General features: G+C 49.3%; 1 protein-coding gene across 1 annotated transcript in view; it reads left to right on the top strand.

The window, feature by feature from the left end:
• LOC144480949 (uncharacterized) overlaps window positions 1–19,235 on the top strand; it is a 120,278-nt gene that overhangs the window by 63,052 nt on the left and 37,991 nt on the right. Inside the window, exons 5-7 of the mRNA XM_078200565.1 lie at window positions 3,395–3,977; window positions 4,056–4,369; window positions 9,063–9,071. Of these exons, the coding sequence (XP_078056691.1) occupies window positions 3,395–3,977; window positions 4,056–4,369; window positions 9,063–9,071 (906 nt within the window). The remainder of the gene's footprint in view (window positions 1–3,394; window positions 3,978–4,055; window positions 4,370–9,062; window positions 9,072–19,235) is intronic.

Raw genomic sequence — 19,235 nt, 5'->3', positions numbered from 1 at the left:
AGATGTGCAGGTTAGGTGGATTGGCCATGCTAAATTGTCCCTTAGTGTCCAAAGATGTGCAGGTTAGGTGGATTGGCCGTGCTAAATTGTCCCTTAGTGTCCAAAGATGTGCAGGTTAGGTGGATTGGCCGTGCTAAATTGTCCCTTAGTGTCCAAAGATGTGCAGGTTAGGTGGATTGGCCATGCTGAATTGCCCCTTAGTGTCCAAAGATGTGCAGGTTAGGTGGATTGGCCATGCTAAATTGCTCATTGTGTCCAAAGATGTGCAGGTTAGGTGGATTGGCCATGCTTAATTGCCTCTTAATGTCCAAAGATGTGTCGGTTAGGTGGATTGGCCGTGCTAAATTGTCCCTTAGTGTCCAAATATGTGCAGGTTAGGTGGATTGGCCATGCTAAATTGCCCCTTGGTGTCCAAATATGTGCAGGTTAGGTGGATTGGCCATGCTAAATTGCCCCTTGGTGTCCAAATATGTGCAGGTTAGGGGGATTGGCCATGCTAAATTGTCAGTTAGTGTCCAAATATGTGCAGGTTAGGTGGATTGACCATGCTAAATTGTCAGTTGGTGTCCAAAGATATGCAGGTCAGGGGAATTGAACAGGCTAAATTGTCCCTTCATGTTCAAAGAAGTGCAGTTTAGATGGATTAGCCATGCTTAATTGCCCCTTAGTGTCCAAAGATGCGCTTGTTAGGTGAATTGGCCATGCTAAATTGCCCCTTAGTGTCCAAAGATGCTCTTGTTAGGTGGATTGGCCATGCTAAATTGCCCCTTAGTGTCCAAAGATGTGCAGGTTAGGTGGATTGGCCATGCTAAATTGCCCCTTAGTGTCCAAAGATGTGCAGGTTAGGTGAATTGGCCAGACTAAATTGCCCCTTAGTGTCCAAAGATATGCAGGTTAGGTGGATTGGCCATGCTAAATTGCCCCTTAGTGTCCAAAGATGTGCAGGTTAGGTGGATTGACCATGCTAAATTGTCAGTTGGTGTCCAAAGATATGCAGGTCAGGGGAATTGAACAGGCTAAATTGTCCCTTCATGTTCAAAGAAGTGCAGTTTAGATGGATTAGCCATGCTTAATTGCCCCTTAGTGTCCGAAGATGCGCTTGTTAGGTGAATTGGCCATGCTAAATTGCCCCTTAGTGTCCAAAGATGCTCTTGTTAGGTGGATTGGCCATGCTAAATTGTCCCTTAGTGTCCAAATATGTGCAGGTTAGGTGGATTGGCCGTGCTAAATTGCCCCTTAGTGTCCAAAGATGTGCAGGTTAGGTGGATTGACCATGCTAAATTGTCAGTTGGTGTCCAAAGATATGCAGGTCAGGGGAATTGAACAGGCTAAATTGTCCCTTCATGTTCAAAGAAGTGCAGTTTAGATGGATTAGCCATGCTTAATTGCCCCTTAGTGTCCAAAGATGCGCTTGTTAGGTGAATTGGCCATGCTAAATTGCCCCTTAGTGTCCAAAGATGCTCTTGTTAGGTGGATTGGCCATGCTAAATTGCCCCTTAGTGTCCAAAGATGTGCAGGTTAGGTGGATTGGCCATGCTAAATTGCCCCTTAGTGTCCAAAGATATGCAGGTTAGGTGGATTGGCCATGCTAAATTGTCCCTTAGTGTCCAAAGATATGCAGGTTAGGTGGATTGGCCATGCTAAATTGTCCCTTAGTGTCCAAAGATGTGCAGGTTAGGTGGATTGGCCATGCTAAATTGCCCCTTAGTGTCCAAAGATATGCAGGTTAGGTGGATTGGCCATGCTAAATTGTCCCTTAGTGTCCAAAGATGTGTAGGTTAGGTGGATTGGCCATGCTAAATTGTCCCTTAGTGTCCAAAGATGTGCAGGTTAGGTGGATTGGCCATGCTAAATTGCCCCTTAGTGTCCAAAGATGTGTAGGTTAGGTGGATTGGCCATGCTAAATTGCCCCTTAGTGTCCAAAGATGTGCGGGTTAGGTGGATTGGCCGTGCTAAATTGTCCCTTAGTGTCCAAAGATGTGCAGGTTAGGTGGATTGGCCGTGCTAAATTGTCCCTTAGTGTCCAAAGATGTGTAGGTTAGGTGGATTGGCCATGCTAAATTGCCCCTTAGTGTCCAAAGATGTGCGGGTTAGGTGGATTGGCCGTGCTAAATTGTCCCTTAGTGTCCAAAGATGTGCAGGTTAGGTGGATTGGCCATGCTAAATTGTCCCTTAGTGTCCAAAGATGTGCAGGTTAGGTGGATTGGCCATGCTGAATTGCCCCTTAGTGTCCAAAGATGTGCAGGTTAGGTGGATTGGCCATGCTGAATTGTCCCTTAGTGTCCAAAGATGTGCAGGTTAGGTGGATTGGCCATGCTGAATTGTCCCTTAGTGTCCAAAGATGTGCAGGTTAGGTGGATTGGCCATGCTAAATTGTCCCTTAGTGTCCAAAGATGTGCAGGTTAGGTGGATTGGCCATGCTAAATTGTCCCTTAGTGTCCAAAGATGTGCAGGTTAGGTGGATTGGCCATGTTAAATTGCCCCTTAGTGTCCAAAGATGTGCAGGTTAGGTGGATTGGCCGTGCTAAATTGCCCCTTAGTGTCCAAAGATGTCCAAAGAAAAAAGACACAGAAGTCTGAGGTCACGGACCATGTGACTCAAGAACCGCTTCTGCCGTCAGACTTTTGAATGGACCGACCTTGCATATAGTTGACCTTTCTCTACACCCGAGCTGTGACTGTAACACTACATTCTGCACCCTCTCCTTTCCTTCTCTATGAACGGTATGCTTTGTCTGTACAGCACGCAAGAAACAATACTTTTCACTGTATGTTAATACATGTGACAATAATAAATCAAATCAACTCAACTCAAATAATGTAAGCCGACTTTTAACTTCAATTTGCTCTGCTGACTATCCTCTTACTATGCCCTGTCGAGATATAAAATCCCACTCCTTCACCTCCTGCCTCTCCCACCTCTCTCCATCTATAGAGGATCCTGCCTTGTGTAGACCCAGACTGGGTGACAGGTTCCCTTCCCTGAAGGATATTCGTGAAGCAGTTCAGTTTTCTTTACAACGATCTGGCAGTTTTCACAGTCACTGTTTCCGAGTGCAGGTACCCGTAAATGATCAGATTCAGTCAGCTCAGCTTCACACCCGGCCTTTGTGTTTTTCGTGGGTTCTCTCTCAATCCCTTTTTCCTGTTTTAAATCAGTTTTCGCAGGGTGCGCGAAGGGGGAGGACTCGCAGTTGGGGAAACTCAGAAACAAACATCGCGTCAGGATCTGTTGGAGTCGCCCAGTTGTCGGCAGCCTGAATATCATCGGGTTTTGAACATGAGAGGAGAAAGCACTGTTCTCAGTGGGGACAAACCGTACCTGTGTTGTGTGTGCGGACGAAGCTTCGGCCAGTCGTCTGGCCTGTCGAGACACAAGCACAGTCACGCTGAGGAGAAACCGTGGAAATGCGCAGATTGCGGGAAGGGATTCAGATCCCCGTCTGAGCTGGAGAAGCATCGCCGAGTCCACACCGGGGAGAGGCCGTTCGCCTGCTCCGTGTGTGGGAAGGGCTTCACTATTTCAGCCCACCTGCAGAGGCACCGGCGAGTCCACACGGACGAGAGGCCTTTCAAATGCCCGGACTGCGGGAAGAGTTTTAAAAGTTCCGGGGAGCTGACGTCCCATCGCCGCGTCCACACCGACGAGAGACCCTTCCGGTGCTTTGACTGTGGCACGGGGTTCAGGCGATCGTCCGAACTCAGCGTACACCAGCAACTTCACACCGGGGAGAGGCCGTTCACCTGCTCCCAGTGCGGGAAGGGGTTCGCTCAGTCGTCCGACCTGCTGACCCACCAGCGAGTCCACACCGGGGAGAGGCCGTTCACCTGCTCCGTGTGCGGGAAGGGATTCACCACCTCCTCCATTCTCCTGAGGCACCAGCGGGTCCACACTGACAAGAGACCTTTTAAATGCTCGGACTGCGGGAAGTGCTATAAAAGCTCCTGGGAGCTGATGTCCCATCAGCGCGTTCACAGCGAGGAGAGGCCGTACAGGTGCCCTCGCTGCGGGACCGGGTTCAAGACATCGTCTGACCTCACCGTCCACCGGCGAGTCCACACCGGGGAGAGGCCGTTCACCTGCCCCCAGTGCGGGAAGGGATTCATCTCCTCATCCCACCTGCTGAGACACCAGCGGGTTCACACCGACGAGAGACCTTACAAATGCCCGGACTGCGGGAAGCGCTTCAAAAGTTCCGGGGAGCTGATGTACCATCAACGTGTCCACACCGACGAGAGACCGTTCCGGTGCCCTGACTGTGGGGCCGGGTTCAAGCGATCGTCACAGCTCACTGACCACCGGCGAGTTCACACCGGGGAGAGACCGTTCACCTGCTCTCAGTGTGGGAAGGGATTCACGACTTCATCCGCTCTGCTGAAACACAGCCTTGTTCACAACTAACTACAGTGATTGGACTTTGCTGTTAATCTAGAGCTAGGGGGGGCATGGCCTCGAAGTAAGGGGGAGCAGATTTAGGACTGAGTTGAGGGGGAGCTTCTTCACACACAAGGTTGTGAAGCTGTGGAATTCCCCGCCCAGTGAAGCAGTAGAGGCCGCCTCATTGAATGTTTTTAAGGCAAGGATAGATTTACCATGGCCAATCCACCTAACAAAGAACAAAACAGCACAGGGACAGGCCCTTCGGCCCTCCAAGCCCCCGCCGCTCCCTGGTCCCAACTAGACCATTCTTTTGTATCCCTCCATTCCCACTCCGTTCATGTGGCTATCTAGATAAGTCTTAAACGTTCCCAGTGTGTCCGCCTCCACCACCTTGCCCGGCAGCGCATTCCAGGCCCCCACCACCCTCTGTGTAAAATACGTCCTTCTGATATCCGTGTTAAACCTCCCCCCCCCCCCCCTCACCTTGAACCTATGACCCCTCGTGAATGTCACCACCGACCTGGGAAAAAGCTTCCCACCGTTCACCCTATCTATGCCTTTCATAATTTTATACACCTCTATTAGGTCACCCCCTCATCCTCCGTCTTTCCAGTGAGAACAACCCCAGTCTACCCAATCTCTCCTCATAATTAAGACCCTCCATACCAGGCAACATCCTGGTAAACCTCCTCTGCACTCTCTCTAAAGCCTCCACGTCCTTCTGGGTAGTGCGGCGACCAGAATTGGGCGCATCTTTGGACACTTAAGCCGGGAATCGTACCGGGGTCCCTGTCACTGTGAGGCAGCAGTGCCTTTCACTGTGCTACTGTGCCACCCTATGTAACACCCGACTTGTCAAGTGGAAAGGTAAAGCTTATTAAGATGGCAGTATGAAATATGAAGGTGTGATAACCCACCATGATCCGCATGGGGAAATCACGAATTGGCCTCCCAGTTGGGGTCCTTGGACACAAGCTCCCTGAGGACTGGTATTCAGCCCACCAGTTTTCAATTTGATTTGATTTATTATTGTCCCATGCATTGGGATACAGTGCAAAGTATTGTTTCCTGTGCGCTACACAAAGCATACCGTTCATAGAGAAGGGAAGGAGAGGGTGTAGAATGTAGTGTCACAAGTGGAGCTTGTATACCGAGCCCTGTATAAAGCAAGACTCTGAGAGGGTCCATCCACCTTTTAGTCCCCGGTTGGGACCTGTTGTGTTCACCACAGGCTGTCGTTTATTGTCATCTTGTGCAATGGAAGTGTGGTTCCTTCACAGCCGACTCCTGGAGTTATTGTAGAAAGTATAATCATTTCTCTTTTTAAATATCCTAATACGTCAAAACAAAAATAGAAGAATTCTGCCAAATGCTTAAAAGTCAAAAGTTCAAAGGGAAAAAGACAGACGGTGGAGTCCTTGAAATGGCGTCCGGGTTACACGGTTGGTTTCTCAGGACTGGTTGGCGGAACGATCATCGACTTTTGCACTACCTGTCAGACGGACTCGAGCGAAACTTGCCGACGGTCGATTTCAGAAGGTTGAGCAACGTTGGAGCAGATTCCATTCACTCTCTACTTTGGACTGGAGCTTCAGGAGCTGGTGTATTCCTTACCCAAGCAGTTCAATGGGCAGCACAGTGGCACAGTGCTTTAGCACTGCTGCCCCGCCGCGCCAGGGACCCGGGTTCAATTCCAGCTTTGGGTCACTGTCTGTGTGGAGTCCACATGTTCTCCCCCCCCCCCCCACCCCCCTCACCCCCACCCCCGTGTGTGTATGTGGGTTTCCTCCGGGTGCTCCGGTTTTCTCCCACAGTCCGAAAGATGTGCAGGTTAGGTGGATGGTTCATGCTAAATTGCCCCTTAGTGTCCAAAGATGTGCAGGTTATGTTTTGGCCATGGTAAATTGTCCCTTAGTGTCTGGAGATATGCAGATTAGGTGGATTGGCCATGATAAATTACCCCTTGGTGTCCAAGGATGTGTAGGTTAGGTGGATTGGCCATGCTAAATTGCCCCTTAGTTTCCAAAGATGTGTAGGTTAGGTGGATTGGCCATGCTAAATTGCCCCTTAGTGTCCCAAGATGTGTAGGTTAGGTGGATTGGCCATGCTAAATTGCCCCTTAGTGTCCAAAGATGTGTAGGTTAGGTGGATTGGCCATGCTAAATTGCCCCTTAGTGTCCAAAGATGTGTAGGTTAGGTGGATTGGCCATGCTAAATTGCCCCTTAGTGTCCCAAGATGTGTAGGTTAGGTGGATTGGCCATGCTAAATTGCCCCTTAGTGTCCAAAGATGTGTAGGTTAGGTGGATTGGCCATGCTAAATTGCCCCTTAGTGTCCAAAGATGTGTAGGTTAGGTGGATTGGCCATGCTAAATTGCCCTTAGTTTCCAAAGATGTGTAGGTTAGGTGGATTGGCCATGCTAACTTGTCCCTTAGTGTCCAAAGATGTGTAGGTTAGGTGGATTGGCCATGCTAAATTGCCCCTTAGTGTCCAAAGATGTGCAGATTAGGTGGATTGGCCGTGCTAAATTGTCCCTTAGTATCAGGGGGAATCAGCAGGGTAAATGCATGGAGTTATACAGGCCTCAGTGGGATTGTTGTCAGCGCAGGCTCAGTGGGCCGAATGGCCTCCTTCTGCACTGTAGGGATTCTATGATTGATCTTTTTTGTCTTCCCGGAGTAAAACCAGATTTCAAACAGCTTTGGATTTTCCCCAGAGTCATAAACCGTCACGTGACCATTTTGTGAACAGTTCACCGGGGCCAAGAGATTTCAGCTTCCTTAAAACTGCTTAATTACCTTATCCTGTACAACGCCATCTTTCCCCGGAACAGCAGCAACCAGAGTACTTGCACTAATCCTTTAAGGGACAGGGTCTTTAAAAAACACAGCGAATTAGTCCAGAATGTTCTTGGCCCTTGTTGGAGTAAACTCAAAATTAAAGGACACAAGATGGATACCTGGCACAAAATGGACTCTGGGAAAAGACATTAAGATGTGCTGACTTGGGCACAGACACTGCGCAACGAGTTAAATCCTGTTAGTGGTGTCTAAATTACTGCAGGAAATAAATCAGACCTTGAGGCACCTTAGCTTGAGATAAAGCAGAACCAAAACGATGTGTTTTTGTAACGAGATCAGTCGTTGAATGGGGGCATAAATGCATAAATGTATCTACTCTATGGATAACGATGTGCTAACGGCTAATGTCCGTACTTGTCCATTATTTGAAAATGTATAAATGGGGCGGCACGGTAGCACAGTGGTTAGCACTGCTGCTTCACAGCTCCAGGGTCCCGGGTTCGATTCCCGGCTCGGGGTCACTGTCTGTGTGGAGTTTGCACATTCTCCTCGTGTCTGCGTGGGTTTCCTCCCGGGTGCTCCGGTTTCCTCCCACAGTCCAAAGATGTGCGGGTTAGGTTGATTGACCAGGTTAGAAGTTGCCCCTTAGGGTCCTGGGATGTGTAGGTTAGAGGGATTAGCGGGTAAATATGTGGGGGGTAGGGCCTGGGTGGGATTGTGGTCGGTGCAGACTCGATGGGCCGAATGGCCTCCTTCTGCACTGTAGGGTTTCTATGATTTCTATGATAAAAGATGCTCAACTGCCATTTTAAAGTGGAGAAGGTGACTGCGAGCACTGCGGAGTGCCCAGCGCTTCTCCCAAAGCTTTGTCCGATAAACTGCATGTTGAATCTTTAAATCTGACTCCACGTAGTGATTTTCCCACAACAGTCCTTTGAAGATTTGTGACACTTAAACCATTAATGTCAACATACTAACCTGAAAGGATTAATAGAACAAAGCAGAAAGGAAAGTACAGCACAGGAACAGGCTCTTCCAAGCCTGTGCCGCTCATGATGCCAAAACTAAACAAAAAAAAACCTTCTGCCCTTACCCGGTCCGTATCCCTCTATTCCCTCCCTATTCGTGTACCCATCCAGATGCCTCTTAAATGTTGTTAATGTGCCTGTTTCCACCACTCCCTCTGGCAGCGCGTTCCAGGCACCCACCAATCTCTGTGTGAAAAGCTTCCCCCGCACACATCTCCCTTAAATTTTTCCCCTCTCACCTTGAACCTGTGCACCCCCCACCCCGCCCCCCCCCCACTCCACCCCCCCTTGTAATTGACACTTCCACCCTGGGAAAAAGCCTCTGACTATCCACCCTGTCTATGCCTCTCATCAAATTCATTAAATCAGACAGCCGGACGTGGGAGAGGTATTTGGTTGCTACAAATCCAGAGAGTAGCTGGGATGTCGAGGGCAACTTGTAACAATAATGAATTAGGTCAGCTAATGTGATGAAGTCTAATGTGATTACGTCTTCACGCTGATTGGATATTATAATTATGCAAGCGCGCGATGGTAGAGATTGGTGTTTAAACACTTGTATCTTATGCACAATGTAACCTTAATCAATAGTTGTGAGTGGATTGTGATAACTCCTATACATTGATTGGTATATGTTAATTACTTGTAATCGAATTTGAAACAGTACCTGCTTGCGTGTGACTGTACTCTGGACTCTGGCTGGCCGCAGCTGACATTCCAGAGCCCGAGCTAGGGAGTTTGATCAAACAGCTGTTGTGAAAGCTCCCTGACTTGGTCTGGCTACTTTAAGGGTGACAAAATTGTAATAAATTAAAAAGCTGAACACCAAAGATCCATTCTCACAGGCACCAAGCAATTAAGAGTAATAATTTCTACTGTAATGTCAGGAAAAGAATATAATTTTAAAGTCTAGGTGTTGTGTCTGACAGAAAACATCAATCACTCATCGCTCCAGTAACAATGAGAGGACAGTGGCTACAGACAAAACGGTGCCAATAAAATCTTGCAAAGGAACCACTTGAAAAAGCTGCCATGAAACATGAGTAAAACACATTTTTTAAAGGCACAGTATCGTCACAGACAGCACGGGCAAGATTCTCCGGCCTCCCAGCCACGTGTTTCCCACCAGTGAATCGTGAGAAACAGAACCAGGAAGGAAAGGCATGCTGCTCTCAGGTCACTGCAATAACTCCCAAGTACAAAGGCCATTCAGGAAATGTTGCTCCAGGAATCTACTCCCAGTACATCTAATGTCATCCAGCCGAAAAAGTTGGCTGCACACTACCAAGACCAAACTGCAGGAACCCTTTTGGTCTGATGGTTCTGGATTAATAGGGAAGTCTGTAACCTGATCTCCAAAATCAAATCAAAATATTTGGCGCGGTGTTTGCAAGCGGCAGGGTTTTCTGGTCCCGCCGCTGTCAATGGGTGCTCCAACTGACATCACCCCACGTTGACGGGAAACCCGCAGGCGGGGTGGCGCTGCCGGCAGGACTGGAGAATCCCGCCAGTATGAACGGCCGGAGAATTCCGGCCCACATTTCCAGCGTTCGCCCTGACTCTAAGATCAGTTGTGAAGCAGCCTTCCGTTCAGTGTCTGGGAGCTCTGGACCATGGAAGCGAGGGGTTGGGACACATTTCCTGCACACCTCAGGATTGACCCGCACGTTCAGTCCAACAACAACGACAGAATCCGACCCTGGCGGTCACTCGTGGACCCACCGGCGTCTCCGCAGGTGGGACAGCCGAGCGAATTCCTTTCCAGCACGCGGGGCAGGCGAAGGGCCTCTCCCCGGTGTGAACTCATCAGTGTTGCAGCAGGGTGAAGGACCGGGTGAACCCTGCCCCGCACACGGAGCGGATGAGCACCCTCTCCCCGGTGTGAATCCGCTGGGTGCTTCAGCAGGTTGGGCGACTCCTTGAACCCCTTCCCGCACTCAGAGTAGCCAAACAGCCTCTCGTTGTGCGTGCACTGGTGTGGCCTGTTTCTTCGGAAGGAAGTTTTCAAATGCAAACAATGAATAAAAAACAAAACTTACTCCAACTTATACATTAAAGAAAGGGTTTAATAAAGAAACTTCATTACTCCAACAAAGAACAGTACAGCACAGGAAACAGGCCCTTCAGCCCTCCAAGCCTGTGCCGCTCCTTGGTCCAACTAGACCAATCGTTTGTATCCCTCCATTCCCAGGCTGCTCATGTGACTATCCAGGTAAGTCTTAAACGATGTCAGCGTGCCTGCCTCCACCACCCTACTTGGCAGCGCATTCCAGGCCCCCACCACCCTCTGTGTAAAAAACAACCCTCTGATATCTGAGTTATACTTCGCCCCTCTCACCTTGAGCCCGTGACCCCTCGTGATCGTCACCTCCGACCTGGGAAAAGGCTTCCCACCGTTCACCCTATCTATCCCCTTCATAATCTTGTACACCTCTATTAGATCTCCCCTCATTCTCCGTCTTTCCAGGGAGAACAACCCCAGTTTACCCAATCTCTCCTCATAGCTAAGACCCTCCATACCAGGCAACATTCTGGTAAACCTCCTCTGCACTCTCTCCAAAGCCTCCATGTCCTTCTGGTAGTGCGGTGACCAGAACTGGATGCAGTATTCCAGATGTGGCCTAACCAGCGTTCTATACAGCTGCATCATCAGACTCCAGCTTTTATACTCTATACCCCGTCCTATAAAGGCAAGCATACCATATGCCTTCTTCACCACCTTCTCCACCTGTGCTGCCACCTTCAAGGATTTGTGGACTTGCACACCCAGGTCCCTCTGTGTTTCTATACTCTTGATGGCTCTGCCATTTATTATATAACTCCTCCCTACATTATTTCTTCCAAAATGCATCACTTGGCATTTATACTTGGGGCCTCGTCCTGGGCCACTCCAAGCTCCCCCACAATTCCCAACAGGTTCTTATTTACAGTGAGGTCAGCTGACCATCACATCATTCTGTCATTGGTTCTGTGGTTTACTGGGTCAGCTGACCCTTACAGCTGGTTATCATTGGTCACATTACACCCAATACAAAGTTGTCACCGGTTACATCCTAACATAGGCTGAGTCGAAACAATGTCTTGAACCCAGTCCCGCAGTGGGAGCACCTGAATGGCCTCTCATCGTGGTGAGCGCGCTGGTGGGATGCCAGTTGCCCCGGAGGTTTTACAGCGCTTCCCGCAGCCTGAGCATTTAAAAGCTCCCACCCCGGGGGTGAGCGTTCTGGTGGGTTTGCAAGCCGGATAGCTGGGCGAATCCCCTCTCCCCAGTGGAACAGGTGAACGGCCTCTCCCCAGTGTGGGTGCATCGGTGGATCTCCAGCAGGGATGGCCATTTGAATCCCTTCCCACAGTCCCCGCGTTTCCACGGTTTCTCCACGGTGCTGGTGTTCCTTGTGTCTGTCCAGGTTGGATGATCAGTTGAAGCCTTATCCACACACAGAACACGGGTGCAGTCTCTCCCCGCTGTGAATGCTGCCATGTATTTTCAGGCTGTGTAACTGGTTGAAGCTCTTTCCACACTCACTGCACTGGAGCACTCTCACTCGGGTGTGTGTGTGGGTGTCTCGGTGCTTTTCCAGGTACACTGATGTTTGAAATCTTTTCCCACAGACAGAACAGACAAGCATTCCTCCTCCCACATTCAAAGACCGATGATATTCAGGTCGTGATGCAGGAAATGACCCTTGAAGGTGACGTCACAGGTGGAGAAGGTGGTGAAGAAGGCATATGGCATGCTTGTCTTTATAGGACGGGGCATAGAGTATAAAAGTTGGGGTCTGATGTTGCAGTTGTACAGAACGTTGGTTCGGCCGCATTTGGAATACTGCGTCCAGTTCTGGTCGCCACACTACCCAGAAGGACGTGGAGGCTGTAGAGAGAGTGCAGAGGAGGTTTACCAGGATGTTGCCTGGTATGGAAGGGCTTAGTTATGAGGAGAGATTGGGTAAACTGGGGTTGTCCTCACTGGAAAGACGGAGGATGAGGGGTGACCTAATAGAGGTGTATAAAATTATGAAAGGCATAGATAGGGTGAACGGTGGGAAGCTTTTACCCAGGTCGGTGGTGACGTTCACGAGGGGTCATAGGTTCAAGGTGAGGTGGGGGGGAGGTTTAACACGGATATCAGAAGGATGTATTTTACACAGAGGGTGGTGGGGGCCTGGAATGCGCTGCCGGGCAAGGTGGTGGAGGAGGGCACACTGGGAACGTTTAAGACTTATCTAGATAGCCACATGAACGGAGTGGGAATGGAGGGATACAAAAGAATGGTCTAGTTTGGACCAGGGAGCGGCGCGGGCTTGGAGGGCCGAAGGGCCTGTTCCTGTGCTGTATTGTTCTTTGTTCGTTGACTGCCAGAACTTGGCGTGAAGTTCAATTTGAGTGTCCTTGCAAAATCCATCACTGTCAGTCCAGGATAGATATTGTGAACAGACAATTCTAGTTTCTCTGGAACATTCTTTCCTCTCTTGCTCCCCCCAAATCTGTAAATCCCCGTCCCACACACTCTCCCTCCTCCCTGGGCTGAAATCCAAACCCATCTCACCCTCTCCACCATTTTTTTAAAAAATCATTCAAGGGACATGTGTCATAGAACCATAGAAAATTACAGCTCAGAAACAGGCCTTTTGGCCCTTCTTGTCTGTGCCGAACCATTTTTTGCCTAGTCCCACTGACCCGCACTTGGACCATATCCCTCCACACCCCTCTCATCCATGAACCCGTCCAAGTTTTTCTTAAATGTTAAAAGTGACCCCGCATTTACCACTTTATCCGGCAGCTCATTCCACACTCCCACCACTCTCTGCGTGAAGAAGCCCCCCCCTAATATTCCCTTTAAACTTTTCTCCTTTCACCCTTAACCCATGCCCTCTGGTTTTTTTCTCCCCTAGCCTCAGCGGAAAAAGCCTGCTTGCATTCACTCTATCTATACCCATCAAAATCTTATACACCTCTATCAAATCTCCCCTCAATCTTCTACGCTCCAGGGAATAAAGTCCCAACCTATTCAATCTCTCTCTGTAACTCAGCTTCTCAAGTCCCGGCAACATCCTTGTGAACCTTCTCTGCACTCTTTCAACCTTATTTACATCCTTCCTGTAACTAGGTGACCAAAACTGTACACAATACTCCAAATTCGGCCTCACCAATGCCTTATATAACCTTACCATAACTGTCACTGGCTGGCCAGCATTTATTGCCCATCCCTAGTTACCCTTGAGAAGGTGGTGATGAGCTGCCTTCTTGAATCACGATGTGGAGATGCCGGCGTTGGACTGGGGTAAACACAGTAAGAAGTTTAACAACACCAGCTTAAAGTCCAACAGGTTTATTTGGTAGCAAAAGCCACACAATCTTTCGGAGCTCCAAGCCCCTTCTTCAGGTGAGTGGGAATTCTGTTCTTGAATCTTCTTGAATCGCTGCAGTCCATGTGCTGTGGGTTGACCCACAATGCCGTTCGGGAGGGAATTCCAGGATTTTGACCCAGCGACAGCAAAGGAATGGCTGATATATTTCCAAGTCAGGATGGTGAGTGGCTTGGAGGGGAACTTGCAGGTGGGGGTGTTCCCCATGAATCTGTTGCCCTTGTCCTTCTGGATGGAAGTGGCCGTGGGTTTGGAAGGTGCTGTCTAAGGATATTTGGTGAATTGCCGCAGTGCATCTTGTAGACGGTACACACTGCTGCTACTGAGCGTCGGTGGTGGAGGGAGTGGGTGTTTGTGGATGGGGTGCCAATCAAGCGGGGCTGCTTTGTCCTGGATGGTGTCAGGCTTCTTGAGTGTTGTTGGAGCTGCACCCATCCAGGCAAGTGGGGAGTATTCCATCACACTCCTGACTTGTGCCTTGTAGATGGTGGATAGACTCTGGAGAGTCAGGAGGTGAGTTACTCTCCGCAGGATTCCCAGCCTCTGACCTGCTCTTGTAGCCACTGTGTTTATGTGGTGAGTCCAGTTGAGTTTCTGGTCAATGGTAACCCCAAGCATGTTGACAGTGGGGGATTCAGTGATGGCAACACCATTGAATGTTAAAGGGTGGTGGTTAGAGTGTCTATTATTGGTGATGCCTGGCATTTGTGTGGCATGAATGTTACCTCCCTCTTGTCAGCCCAAGCCTGGATATTGTCCAGATCTTGTTGCCTTTTGGACACGGACTGCTTCAGTATCTGAGGAGTCACGAATGGTGCTGAACATTGTGCAAACATCGGCGAACATCTCCACTTCTTTCCTCCCCTCCCAGTTTTCTTCCTCCTCCTCTGGGCTCCATTCTCCAGCCCCGTGAGCAGGGCGAGAGTGAAATGAATGAGTGAATAATTACTCCCCCCTGGTCACTGGGACTCTGAAGCCCCGTCCACTTTCTGTTCCCTCCCAAGGTTGTCCCTGCATGTGCCCTGCTGGCTGAGCATGTTCATCCGGCAGTAAGGATACTCCAGTAGCAAGCAATAAAAGAACTGACTTCACACAGTCAATCAAAGAAGCATGTTTCATGAAGAAACGTCATTACACCACCACTTGGGCCATGCCCTGGGCCGGATACGTTCCCCACAATCCCCCTCTGCTTTCTGTTTATACTGGTCAGCTGACCACCACATCATTTTACCATTTATTACATTGTCTACCTGACTTCAGCTGACCCAGAAAGGAGAGGCGTTGGTGGGCTTTCCTAACTGTAGTGTCGGAGTGGAGGGACCAGGTTGTTGGCGATCGGGACACCTGGAAGCCTGACGCTCCCGACTAGTTAATGCACCAGAGAAAGCATTCTTTCCGGTTGTATCACAGCTTGGTGTGGCTCCTGCTCTGCCCAAAACCACAAGAAATGATAAAAGGTCGTGAATGTAACCCAATCCATCACGCAAACCAGCCTTCCATCCATTGAATTTGTCTACACTTCCCGCTGCCTCGGAAAAGCAGCCAGCACAATCAAGGACCCCACGCACCCCGGACATTCTCTCTTCCACCTTCTTCCTAAGAATCTTTCTAAGATTCTAAGATTCTTCCATCGGGAAAAAGATACAAAAGTCTGAGGTCACGTACCAACCGCCTCAAGAACAGCTTCTTCCCTGCTGCTGTCAGACTTTTGAATGGACCGACTTTGCATGAAGTTGATCTTTCTCTACACCCTAGCTATGACTGTAACACTACATTCTGCACTCTTTGGTTTCCTCCTCTATGAATGGTATGTTTTGTCTGTATAGCGCGCGCAAGAAACAATACTTTTCACTGTATGTTAATACATGTCATGATGTGGAGATGCCGGCGTTGGACTGGGGTAAACACAGTAAGAAGTCTCACAACACCAGGTTAAAGTCCAACAGGTTTATTTGGTAGCAAAAGCCACAAGCTTTCGGAGCACTGCTCCTTCGTCAGGTGAGTGGGAATTCTGTTCACAAACAGGGCATATAAAGACACAAACTCAATTTACAAAATAATGATTGGAATGCGAGTCTTTACAGGTAATCAAGTCTTAACGGTACAGACAATGTGAGTGTCTGTACCTGTACCCAGAGTGTCAGTCTCCGAGACTGATAGCCAAGTTCCGCACACATGAGGACGGCCTCAACCGGGATCTTGGGTTCATGTCACACTATCTGTAACCCCCACGACATGCCTGGGCTTGCAAAATCTCACTAACTGTCCTGGCTGGAGACAATACACATCTCTTTAACCTGTGCTTAACCCTCTCTCCACTCACATTGTCTGTACCTTTAAGACTTGATTACCTGTAAAGACTCGCATTCCAACCATTATTTTGTAAATTGAGTTTGTGTCTTTATATGCCCTGTTTGTGAACAGAACTCCCACTCACCTGATGAAGGAGCAGCGAGAGCTCTGAAAGCTTTTGCGACCAAATAAACCCGTTGGGACTTTAACCTGGTGTTGTGAGACTTCTTACTGTGTTAATATATGCGACAATAATGAATCAAATCAAATAGATACTGCACACAGGAGATGTTTGGCCCCTTAGTACAGGGGGGAGGCGGTGACTCAGTCATTGGGCAACTCATCCAGAGAATAAAATGCTGGAATCTGAGACCAAAAGGGAAAATGCTGGAAAATCTCAGCAGGTCTGGCAGCATCTGTAAGGAGAGAAAAGAGCTGACGTTTCGAGTCCAGTGAGAGTTTTAACAACACCAGGTTAAAGTCCAACAGGTTTATTTGGTAGCAAATACCATTAGCTTTCGGAGCACTGCTCCTTCGTCAGATGGAGTGGAAATGTGCTCTCAAACAGGGCACAGAGACACAAAATCAAGTTACAGAATACTGATTAGAATGCGAATCCCTACAACCAACCAGATCTTAAAGATACAGACAATGTGGGTGGAGGGAGCATTAAGCACAGGTTAAAGAGATGTGTATTGTCTCCAGACAGGACAGCCCGCAAGTCCAGGGGGCAAGCGGTGGGGGTTACTGATAATGTGACATAAATCCAACATCCCGGTTTAGGCCGTCCTCATGTGTGCGGAACTTGGCTATCAGTTTCTGCTCAGCGACTCTGCGCTGTCGTGTGTCGTGAAGGCCGCCTTGGAGAACGCTTACCCGAAGATCAGAGGCTGAATGCCCGTGACTGCTGAAGTGCTCCCCCACAGGAAGAGAACAGTCTTGCCTGGTGATTGTCGAGCGGTGTTCATTCATCCGTTGTCGTAGCGTCTGCATGGTTTCCCCAATGTACCATGCCTCGGGACATCCTTTCCTGCAGCGTATCAGGTAGACAACGTTGGCCGAGTTGCAAGAGTAGGTACCGTGTACCTGGTGGATGGTGTTCTCACGTGAGACGATGGCATCCGTGTCGATGATCCGGCACATCTTGCAGAGGTTGCTGTGGCAGGGTTGTGTGGTGTGGTGGTCACTGTTCCCCTGAAGGCTGGGTAGTTTGCTGCGGACAATGGTCTGTTTGAGGTTGTGAGGTTGTTTGAAGGCAAGACGTTGGGGGTGTGGAGATGGCGTTTCAAGTCCAGACAACCCTTTGTCAAAGCCCTCCAAGAGACCCAGGTACATCCAAGAGACCCAGGTACATCCAGAGACCCAGGTACATCCAGAGACCCAGGTACATCCAAGAGACCCAGGTACATCCAGAGACCCAGGTACATCCAGAGACCCAGGTACATCCAGAGCCCCAGGTACATCCAGAGACCCAGGTACATCCAGAGACCCAGGTACATCCAGAGACCCAGGTACATCCAGAGACCCAGGTACATCCAAATTCATCCAGAGACCCAGGTACATCCAAATTCATCCAAGAGACCCAGGTACATCCAGAGACCCAGGTACATCCAAATTCATCCAAGAGACCCAGGTACATCCAGAGACCCAGGTACATCCAAATTCATCCAGAGACCCAGGTACATCCAGAGCACCAGGTACATCCAGAGACCCAGGTACATCCAAATTCATCCAGAGACCCAGGTACATCCAGAGACCCAGGTACATCCAGAGACCCAGGTACATCCAAATTCATCCAGAGACCCAGGTACATCCAGAGACCCAGGTACATCCAAATTCATCCAGAGACCCAGGTACATCCAGAGACCCAGGTACATTCAAATTCATCCAGAGACCCATGTACATCCAGAGACCCAGGTACATTCAAATTCATCCAGAGACCCATGTACATCCAGAGACCCAGGTACATCCAAATTCATCCAAGAGACCCAGGTACATCCAAATTCATCCAAGAGACCCAGGTACATCCAAATTCATCCAGAGACCCAGGTACATCCAGAGCCCCAAGTACATCCAGAGACCCAGGTACACCCAGAGACCCAGGTACATCCAGAGACCCATGTACATCCAGAGACCCAGGTACATCCAAATTCATCCAAGAGACCCAGGTACATCCAAATTCATCCAGAGACCCAGGTACATCCAGAGCCCCAGGTACATGCAGAGACCCAGGTACATCCAGAGACCCAGGTACATCCAGAGCTCCAGGTACACCCAGAGACCCAGGTACATCCAGAGACCCAGGTACATCCAGAGACCCAGATACATCCAAATTCATCCAAGTGACCCAGGTACATCCAAATTCATCCAGAGACCCAGGTACATCCAGAGACCCAGGTACATTCAAATTCATCCAGAGACCCAGGTACATTCAAATTCATGATGTGGAGATGCCGGCGTTGGACTGGGGTAAACACAGTAAGAAGTTTAACAACACCAGGTTAAAGTCCAACAGGTTTATTTGGTAGCAAAAGCCACACAAGCTTTCGAGGCTCTGAGCCCCTTCTTCAGGTGAAGAAGGGGCTCAGAGCCTCGAAAGCTTGTGTGGCTTTTGCTACCAAATAAACCTGTTGGACTTTAACCTGGTGTTGTTAAACTTCTTACTGCATTCAAATTCATCCAGAGACCCAGGTACATCCAAATTCATCCAGAGACCCAGGTACATCCAGAGCCCCAGGTACATCCAGAGACCCAGGTACATCCAGAGACCCAGGAACATCCAGAGCTCCAGGTACACCCAGAGACCCAGGTACATCCAGAGACCCAGGTACATCCAGAGACCCAGGTACATCCAGAGACCCAGGAACATCCAGAGCTCCAGGTACATCCAGAGACCCAGGTACATCCAGAGACCCAGGTACATCCAGAGACCCAGGTACATCCAGAGACCCAGGTACATCCAAATTCATCCAGAGACCCAGGTACATCCAGAGACCCAGGTACATCCAAATTCATCCAGAGACCCAGGTACATCCAGAGACCCAGGTACATTCAAATTCATCCAGAGACCCATGTACATCCGGAGACCCAGGTACATTCAAATTCATCCAGAGACCCATGTACATCCAGAGACCCAGGTACATCCAAATTCATCCAAGAGACCCAGGTACATCCAAATTCATCCAAGAGACCCAGGTACATCCAAATTCATCCAGAGACCCAGGTACATCCAGAGCCCCAAGTACATCCAGAGACCCAGGTACATCCAGAGACCCAGGTACATCCAAATTCATCCAAGAGACCCAGGTACATCCAAATTCATCCAGAGACCCAGGTACATCCAGAGCCCCAGGTACATGCAGAGACCC

The sequence above is a fragment of the Mustelus asterias genome, chromosome 30 (genome assembly GCF_964213995.1).
Source record: "Mustelus asterias chromosome 30, sMusAst1.hap1.1, whole genome shotgun sequence".
NCBI classification, from domain to species: domain Eukaryota; kingdom Metazoa; phylum Chordata; class Chondrichthyes; order Carcharhiniformes; family Triakidae; genus Mustelus; species Mustelus asterias.
Note: the sequence above shows the minus strand (reverse complement) of the source record. Positions and strands in the feature narration are given on the sequence as shown.